At 36.3% G+C, this 10,078-nt stretch overlaps 2 protein-coding genes across 2 annotated transcripts; both read right to left on the bottom strand.

Annotated features, from left to right (window-relative positions):
- Window positions 1-47: 47 nt before the first annotated feature.
- LOC108379432 (uncharacterized) lies at window positions 48-4,827 on the bottom strand. Its single transcript, XM_017635775.1, has 2 exons — window positions 3,874-4,827; window positions 48-2,466 (listed from the first exon to the last, which is right to left on the bottom strand). The coding sequence occupies exons 1-2, from the start codon at window positions 4,176-4,178 to the stop codon at window positions 552-554; spliced, it is 2,220 nt and encodes a 739-aa protein (XP_017491264.1). The 5' UTR covers window positions 4,179-4,827; the 3' UTR covers window positions 48-551.
- Window positions 4,828-8,669: 3,842 nt separating this feature from the next.
- LOC108379431 (ras-related protein Rab-32-like) lies at window positions 8,670-9,844 on the bottom strand. Its single transcript, XM_017635774.1, has 2 exons — window positions 9,671-9,844; window positions 8,670-9,589 (listed from the first exon to the last, which is right to left on the bottom strand). Exons 1-2 carry the CDS (start codon window positions 9,818-9,820, stop codon window positions 9,473-9,475), a joined length of 267 nt encoding a protein of 88 aa, XP_017491263.1. The 5' UTR covers window positions 9,821-9,844; the 3' UTR covers window positions 8,670-9,472.
- Between the last annotated feature and the right edge of the window lie 234 nt (window positions 9,845-10,078).

The raw sequence follows: 10,078 nt of genomic DNA, 5'->3' as shown, positions 1-10,078 counted from the left end.
TTTTTTTTTTTTTTTTTTTACACTAGAGTTAATAACATTTTGTTGGTTTTATTTTTTAAAATTTGTAATTCTTTTATCTTTCCAATTAATAAATTCTATTAAAATCGAATTATACGCATATGAAGTTGTAGAAAATAATACAAATTTAAATAGCAAATTAGAATACTTAACCGCACAAGCCACATAATATGCCCTACAAACTGCTGCATTTGCTTCTAAACAAATTGCTTCATCGGTGATTGTTCTTTCTCACACAAACCGTGTTTGTTTAAAAGCAAATATAAAATGTAAGAAAAACCAAACTACGCTTCATACATTAATCAAACTTAAGAAATAGAAGTATAAGCAAAGTCAGAACAGACATTACAATAATATAAATGAAGTAGATAAGTAACTCAATTGGCTCACTTGTTGACACATTATTTTTGTCGTTGTTCTTTTTGTTTGGTGCCCATTTGTGTGCTATTTCTACGTTGTTTATGTTAATGTTGAATTCGCACCAAACGCTACCGCTGATCATTGTCAGTTGACTCAGCTGCACAGGCTGTATCTCACTTCTTCGAAGACAAATAGTTCATATACTTGGGAGTTTGGCGTGCATTACGCACCAGTTCGCTATTCTCATTTTTCGTATCCCACGAATTGTCCTCGGGCTGAGCTTGCACATTGTGCGTATCTTCCCAGCGGTCTTGCCGCTGTTGCGACTGCCGGCCAAAGTTACGGTTACGCTGACGTCGGTCAAATGTGCCTGACGCTTCGCTAGCCAAACTGCTCTGGCTACTATAGCGTGCGTTAAAGTTGCGTGTGCGCTGCTGATTTTGCCTATGCGTTGAGGGACTTTGACTACGGCGATACGGTGGTGCATTGTTAGCACTCTCGTCTGCGTCATCGAAGTGTCGTGATTTGCCTGGACGTGGAAGNCAGTTCTGACGATTATTAAAATGGCGATTGCCGCGACGGTAATTGTTGCCACGTTCATAATTGCTTATATACGAACGCTCGCTGCGATCATCTGCATGCTGCGACTGTCGATCCCAGTTCGAATTGGCAATAGAGTTGAAATTACTGCCACTACGTTCCATCTTCTCTTGGGAGTGTCGTAAACGATCATTTATGCTATACAGTCGAATGCTGCCACCGTCGCTGCGCACACTATGATCATCGTCAAAACTAGCACTGTAACGGCGTTGTTGATTACGCTGAGGCCCATCGTTGCTTTGGGGATCACTTTCCCGATTGAAACGCGGTGCATGCCAGCGAGGTAGTGGTTTTGTCTGATCATCCTCTTCACCCTGCGGTGATTTCTGATCTACATGCCCACTAGCCCTCTCATTACCATCGCGTTGCTGCTGTTTTAGTGGGCGTGGTGAATTGCGAGGCTTTTGGGCACGCCTTGCATTTCGGCTTAAAGAATCTTCATCATTGTAGCGACTATTGCCGGAAACATTCAACTTGTCGCGCCCATTGCTCAAGCGACCGTGCATACCAGAGTCAACACCTACTCCTACACCGCCACTACCATCTTTCAAGTCTTGTTCATAACTGTTAAAGTCATTGCCAAATTCACTTTCATATAGCGAGTCTTCGCATACTTGTTCACTCCATTTCTTTGTCGATGGCTGTGAATCGTAAGAGTCATTTGCGGCATTTTCACTATCGCCATTTTCATAAACAGTGTTGGCAGTCGCCTCATTTGGCGCACAGTAATCTTGGTCTTGCGGCACAAAGCTATTTGTTTTCACCAGTGGCTGTACCCGCGGTTGCAATGGCGATAAGGTTTGTTGTTTCTGCAGCATCTGCAATTGCTGTTGCGTTTGCTGTTCTACACCTGGCATAAATACTGGCAACGATTGCGGTTGCATACAAGCATTAACATTGTTGTTGCCTTCATCCTCAACATCCTGCACTAGATATTTAGTGTACATCTGTTCTAACTGTGCACCCAAGTTGGTAAAGTTACTATAGTACAGATCAAGTGTCATTAGCAGCAATGCCTTAACAGTCGCACTAAGCGCAGGCTGCTCAATCAAATTACGTCTTATGTGATAAAGCAGTTGCGTCAATTCGTTTTTATGTTTTATACGAATGATATCACCATTAAGGGTGATTTGTGAGAGTATCAACTTGGCCAATTTCACATCAATTGGTTCTAAAGCGCTGACTTCGCGAATAAGTAGGCTTAGCAAAGATTCGCCTAAAATTGTGATGGGCGATTGATCGGCCAGGCGGACACGATTATAATATTCGCCTAATAATGTAATGGAATTGTAGAGGCGTTCTTTATCATGAATGCGGTAGGTATCGGCATTAAGATAGTTTGCTTCGAGCACCTTCAACATGGCACTACGTATTTTGATATCTTTCATTGCCAGTTGGTCAAAGTTGTGCGAAGAGAAGAGCATCGCAAATTTCAATGCCATATCACCATCGCCGAGAGCTTTGTCATTGATATAGTCCATACATTCACTATAAATAAAATATTAAACAAAATAAAATAATTTGTAAAAACTTAATAGATGTACATATCGTCGATGTTTTTGCAAAACCGCCTATCTTACGGCACTCAAAAGTTTAAAGGATAGCGAAAAAACGGTTTATGCTTTGTAGGCATTGCCTTGATAGACGGTATTTTCTTTAGCTATTATTTTACAAAGCTGTTAGTTTAATAACGGTTAAATAATTTTTATACATAAATCTCGATGCCTGGAGTTCAGGGTTACCAAATCTCATTTTTGCCTCAACGGCGATTTAGGCGGTTTTGCAACTGGTCGATGGGCGGTTTTGCAAAAACATCGACGATATATTTATATACATATGTCTGTAAGCTTGCAAGGTTAAATTAAGGCCGACCGCCTATACCAAGAGGTAAACCCGGGAACAACAAATTTATTATTTAGATAAAAGAAGTAACGACTTCTAATCAACCAAGTAAACGTTTAACAAAATTTTGTTTATAATTTTGAATTGTGTGAGGTCAACGCACTGACGTGCTCTTCTGCAAAATTACTCATAATCAATTGAAAAAACAACATTCATAACGAAGAATATACTAATCAGTAGACATGTGGTCTCAGACGTGTGTACATGTATGTATATTGGTATATGCATGCATAAACAAGCAATTAAATAAATAATTTTGTATCTTGAACTTCAATTGCGGGCCGTAGTAACCAACACATATCCGTTTGAGCTGCTAACCGTTAAAAGCTCACAGTACATCAAATATAGACGCACATACATATGTATATATTATGCAAGGTCAAGCGGAACATCTGGTTATTTTTTATTAAGTTCACTGACAGGTGACATAAAACTGAAATGGACTTTTAAATTGTATGGTGTTGCTTACACACATCATACATATACAGTATACACTTATTTTAGATAATATTTAAAACATACTAAAATATTGTACATAGTACATCATTAAGTAACCACTACTTGACAACAGGTTTCTAATTAGGTTCAGTGACTTAAATGAATTTATAACAATGGTCGATCACAAATGTGCAACTATTGCTTATACTTAAACCATCACATTTTAAAGCTGAGACACTGTGACAAAACAGCGTGCTTGAACGTTCTTCGCTAAAGCTTAGCTTGAAAGCATTCCGTCGATAAAATCGGATTAGTCACACGAGCTAAAGAATGGAAGTTGGTCTTCAAAATGAAAACAAAAATAATACTAATGCTCGCTGTGGCGGCTCGCCAAATGCAGATATGTACATATGTATTTATGTACATATACAAATACTCGTTCAAACATATGTTTTTATATGTACATACATATTTGCTAATACGCGATCATGTCAGACACTTACGGCTTACGTACTACGCCGCCTATGCCCACATTGTCCCTAAATTGCTACTTACCATAACATGTTTTCGTCGTGTACCAGCGCGCAAAAGTCCGATCGAATAGCCTTCATCTTATGATTCATTCTAATACCATCGTCCTGCATATCAAGACCTCGTATCATCTCGACAAGATGATCATAGGAGCAGGCGCCTGGTGGCAAATTAAGCGCCGTGTTCAGGGTAGTTGGCTGCAGGAAATTGCAAACGTCGCTCAAGTTGCTCACTGCAACCCCAGTACCGGCGCCATCAACGTTCCCAGCATTCATGTTGCCACCAACGCCATTCCTTTTATAATGGCCTGGCGCATTGTTATTGGCCATTGTTGCTGGCAAATTTTGTTTTATTGCCCTGTTAATACGATGTGCGCACACTTCCTACAGCAGATTGTCCGGAGTTTTGCACAATTTCTGATTATTATATTTGGTTAGCAAATAAAGCGGTCAACTCTAATATAAATGGCCGAAAGCGATAAAATGCGAATGGAAGTGACGAACGAAGCACCCACAGACACACAGCTACGGGAATACGGGAACACGGGTAAGCTAGGTAGGCAGCAGCGAAGAAGTCAAGCAAGCCTGCAGGCAATACAGAATGTATATGGCCGATGGCCGAGATAGTGCTATTCAAACCAATCAGGCGTCCGTCTTCTGGCTCCAACTCCAAACACTCCGGCAACTACACAACTCAACCACAAATATATTATTTAATAAATATGTTTGTATGTACAATTTGCTGAAAAATAAAAATATTTAATTAGCACTGCGTCTCGTGGAAATGCGTTTTTCGCTCGCGCTTTTTGCAGAAACGAAAAGTTGAAAGAAATCTTCAAGAAATATGGACGAAGTGGAGGATGAAAAATCAAATGTCAAAACGACCTGTCATTGGTATGATTACAGTGGCTGTCAAATATTTGTTTGGGATCAAAATGCACTATCGGACAGTGTTGACAGAACTACATTTTTCTTACCAAAACTGGTGGTTTTTTTACATTTGGTACATATTTTTATTAAATGCTATGTTACCTACATTTTTAATAAACTCCAAATTGAATAAAATTAAAAACTCGATGAAATTTTGGTTGGTTTTGGTAGAAATTTTGGTAGGTAAAAGAATGTGCACGTGGCAACACTACGACCTCTGTTTTTCGCGCTAAATTGCTTCCTTTTCCGCCAAAAGTTTGACAGTTGAAAATAGAAATTGCAAACGGAAGCTTCTTTCTCAGTTTGTGAAAATTTCTGCAGAATTTTAATAAAATTGAGCAAAATGGGGTTTTAAGAGAAATTTAATGTATGTATTTCTGTGTACAAAGTGCATAGTGTGTGTATGTGAAGTGTTTTGTGTTAATCCCAGAGCATCAAGCATCAGCAATGTAAATAAAAGATAAGTAAATCTGTTGTGAAAAAATGATTTGCAAATAAGTTAATCCTGCTAGTATTTCAAAAGGTGAGGCATATCTAATTTTTTTGTGTTAAATAGTATGTGTATACACTTATGCTGCTGCGAAGATACTTACATCCTTACATGCGAAGATACATACTTATATAAGTATGCACGTACATACGGAAATTTTAAAGAATCAAAAAGGTACGTAAATTATTATTGTAATATGAAATACTACCCAGAAGTCCGGTGCCAATATCATACTTTAATATATGTACATACATATGAATATTTAAATGAATGAATATGAAATATTGCTTGCAGTCTTTTTATCGCAATAGGTACATATCGTTACCTTAATTCAGAAAGGCCCTAAGCAACACTTTTCGAAACTGCGCTTTTCCCAGCTTTTGGTAAAATGTATTAAAATACACCTTCAATGAAAATTTTGAAGTGTTAGTACCAAAAACCGCGGACTTACGCTTTTTAAAAATCTCTACCTGTTTTTGATACTCCTTTTGTAATTGTTATTGTTTTTGGCTGTTCCTGTAAAATAAAAAAAAAAATGTTGGTTAGGGCCTTTGTGAATTAAGGTGACTATATTTATGTTTGTATTCTAAAATTGTTGATATTGCTGCTTAACCCTTAGCTACTGTACTTAGAAAAGACCACACAAACTTTTTTGTTAAGTAATAAAAATATATGTATGTATGTAGGTAGATCTTTTCACCAAAAACTTTTTTAGTGAAAATTATTTTAAGTTAATTTAATTTCAATTTTATTAGAAATATCTGCGAAGATCTGCGAACCACATGTTAAGAGCAAGAAAAATTATACCGAGAAAGTGATTCATTTGTTTAAAACAGGAATGGTAATCGTTTTGAGCAAAATAATTTAAATCAAAATAATAATTAAACAGGTTTACATAAAAAAGGTATGCATATTTTAAGTTTATTCAATGGATTTTTCCCTACTTGACCTTCAAATGACCACGAACCTGACGTGAAGGAGGCTAACGGACCTCGGATTCGCATTCAGCATGTCGAATAACATTTGGAATATGAAGGTTTGGTTTAATATGCATACACTTTTTTTTTTTGTAAACCTGTGTTATTATTGAGTTTTATTTTTCCACTTAAAAATAATGATTATTTATAAAATTGAAAAGGCTATACAGAGGCAACTTACTGAAGTTTTGACCTGACAATTTTGGGACTTATTTCCTTTATTAGGGTGTCGCTACCTCTGAAAAGGATACGGCGGAAATCACGCTGGTATAGCTTTTGAGATTTTTGAATGATCATTATTCTTAGGTGAAACAAATAAAACTCAATAATAATTATTATGCTTGAGCGAAAAAATAAAAATCATAAAATAATCATTATTTGTGATCGAAAAAATAAAAATCAAGTAATAATAATTGCCTTTGAGCGAAAAATTAAAGTCAAATATTTATTATTATTTTTAATCTTTATTAGTCAAACTCGAAAAATAAAAATTATTGTAAATTACAGTGGGACGTACGAACACAAATACGTGAGTATAGTTAAAATTGTTTTACGATGATTACAACTTGTTTATTTTTTTTTGTTAAAATAAAAAAAAATTATGATTCATTTTTCTTGGTTTTCCAACGTTGATTCCTTTTATTGCTATAAACACAAGAAAATAATATTAAAAAAAAACATTTTTTTTTAAGTTACTGCAATTATTAAAAATATTAGTAATGCTCGAAATTCCTGCCCGATTCCCTTACAGATGTCATTTGATACGTAGGAGACATTAAAAAACAGTCGACACGTCAATGCTGATGTTGCTCTCACTGACTCATTCTGACTCCGTAAAAGCTAATCGTACTATGGAATTTAACGGAACGTGAACGAAATATTAATTTGAATCTAAAAATTTTGTCGTGGTCTGACAGACCAACAACAGTACTTTAGGGTTAAGCCAAATTCAAGAAAAATAGGCTCACCATCTAAATATTTACGTATATATCAACGGCTGAGTGGAAGATCGACTTATCTCGGCAGCCGCCGTGCACTTAACGGAACCCATGCTGATTCCTCGGTGAGGTTAGGTGGTACGTATAATGCGAGAGAAGCAAGGCCTCAAGTGTCTTCGTTACCAGGGAATGGAGGGTTATCGGATGACAAGACTCTCTTTTGTTGGTCGGTTCTTCCGGTTTGGGCCGTGTGACCACTCTCCAAGTTTTCCAGATATCTGGAACGATGAGAATGGCCACGGACAAATTGAGAACCTTGGTTATATAGTCTACTCCAGCAGGACCCAATTTTTTCAGCATCAGCGTGCATATTTCGCCGGGTCCAATAGCTTGGGAGGCTTTCGCCTTCCCGATCGCTACCAGATCTTCCACGGTGAAAGAAAAAGCCGCACTAAGTGTTGGCAGTTTGTGCATTCTTCTGGTCACTCGACGTTTGGCTTTGTCCACCGGAGGATGCTGCGTGAACTGCGGCTTAAGTAGCTCGCGCATCGCTTCGGATCCGACGAAGCACGGTTACCGAAAGAGATTTTCTCTCTGTCGTCGCGCTTCGGTTTAGGAAAGTTTACTGTCGAAAATATTTTTGAGGGGCGGTGCCACCTGTTTGAAAAATTTTATTCAGTTTAGTTGATATGATAAGGTAAGTATTGAATTAGTATACTTTTGAAGCAAGTGCGCGATATGTAGACTCAATTTATGAGATTATAAATTAAATTTCCACTAGAAAGCCGATACTCGACCTACTTTTTTACTTCGAAAATATACTAACTATAAACCCCCATAAAAATAAAGAATGCTTAATAAATCGAAAATTTGTTTGAAAATATCCATTTATAAAGATCTTTAAATCTGGTAGGGAATAACAACACAAATATACTTTTAAGGCGCAGTTGTTTCGTTTTTTTTTTACGTAGCTCAATATATTCAGAATTCGCTTCGAAGCTTTTGTTAACGAGACTTTAACCTTCAATATATTACGAAGCTTTTCATGCTTAAAATTTTCTTCGTTTTACCTATACACACCATATACAACAATTTTGTTATACAGAGATTTTCGATTCATCTAGGTTGGTTATGTCGAGGTCTCACTGTACTTTGTTCCTTTATTCCAATGCAACCATTTTTGTGAATACAAATACATAGTATGCTCGTGTTGCAGTTGCATACAAATAAATACAACCAAAGTAAGTCCAATGAATTCGAGTTTGCTTGCCTATTTGTTTTGTTGCTACGCAGTATTGGATAAATCTCTTTCAACTTCATGTATGCTGTATGCTAATGTTATCACGGATTTTTACTGGGTTTTATTCGAATGAAGAAAAATGTCAGAGCAAATAAGAAGCAACAAACAAAGAAAGGTCTCTTCTATACGCTTATCTAAGTAAGTATTTAGAAGAAAGTATTCACAAGAATACAACAAAACCCACAATTAATTATACACACCTTGCAGCTATGTACATACTCTACAATAAAAATCGCATTTCTCATTTTATTTGATAAAAAAGATTAACATAACAAGCATTTAAAAATACATAGTACATATTTACGTGCGATAAGGCACTGAAATAGTATACGTGTACGTCTACATAAATACATACATACGCGTTCGAACATTTTATAATGCATATGCGGGCGTATAAAATCTGTAAATCGGCTACAAAGAGTTTAATATTAAATGTTTGCTTGCCATGACACAAGTGATTACATATATTTAGTTACTATAATAATTTTCTTCCCTTTGTTTTTTTTTTTTTTTTTTTTTTTTTTCTAAGGATCTAACAACGACATTTTTTATTCACTTATTCGTACTTAAGCACTATGTAAAGGTAAAATTTATGTATGTAGGTATGTATGTATGTATGTAAGTGTATTGAATTTTAAAATATGTAGTGTGTTCATTTAAATTACATCTCTAACTGAGTGATGATTATGCAACGAATTAATATTAATATCTAAACTTTTTTTTTTGTTTTTAATTAGTAACATATTTTAAAAATTTCGATGCGTCCTCGGCTAACAGCAATGACCTTGGAAAATGCATGCCTGTTTTGTTGGCGCAGGATCCATGAAACGCTTGGAAAATGCATAGTGTCGAGCGAGAATTTCCAGTTTGCCGTATCAAAAAAAAAAAAAAAAAACGCTCGATTCCTTTAAATTTTCAAAAATCCCAGCTTTATGGAGAAATTTATTGTCGAAACAACGCTTTCAATGAATTTTCTCAGTAAAAACTGGTCAGCACGAACATTTGCTTTTGCTTTCTGATGTCGTCTGTTCCATGGAACTGTTCAAATTAAATTTCTCGCTGTCTGCCAGATCGGCGGCGCTGATCAGCTTGTCGTTGAGTAAAATCTGCGAAAAGGATAAAAACAAAAAATTGTTTTTAAAGTGTTTTCTTCATAAACTGGTAGCCGTCCTATAAACGCTGTTTACCTTATTCACCAAAGCCCTTGCTGCTTCATCTATGTTGATATTTTCCTTGGCTGATGTCTCATACCAACCGGCGAAACCGTTCTCGCGCACATACTCATCCATTTTCTCTGGTGATGTCACAATGCCCTGCTTCTCCTGATCGCACTGCATAGTAGGTTGAGAAACAACAAATTAGAATGATATTAACAACAAATAATTTAAAAGCAATTTTTTAAAGACAAGCTTTTTTGAGCGGCTAAACAAAACCGACCACCGCACCACCTAGCGGCTAAATTTTTTGTGAAGTCTTTTCTTCTCATTTAAGTAATATAGTAAACATGCTCTAAATATGAAACAAATTTGACTATATGTAAATACAGGTTTTGCAATACTTCGACTCCTGCGAACCCTATCGGATCATAAACCCAG

Source organism: Rhagoletis zephyria, unplaced genomic scaffold (assembly GCF_001687245.7).
Source record: "Rhagoletis zephyria isolate East Lansing unplaced genomic scaffold, Rhagoletis_zephyria_1.1 Rzeph_scaffold_16358, whole genome shotgun sequence".
NCBI lineage: Eukaryota > Metazoa > Arthropoda > Insecta > Diptera > Tephritidae > Rhagoletis > Rhagoletis zephyria.
This window is presented reverse-complemented; position numbering and strand designations above follow the sequence as displayed.

Coding starts and splice junctions, on each gene's coding strand:
- LOC108379431 (XM_017635774.1), bottom strand. CDS start 9,820: ATGCAGTGCGATCAGGAGAAGCAGGGCATTGTGACATCACCAGAGAAA. Junction 9,590..9,670: donor CAAGGGCTTTGGTGAATAAG/GTAAACAGCGTT, acceptor TCCTTTTCGCAG/ATTTTACTCAACGACAAGCT.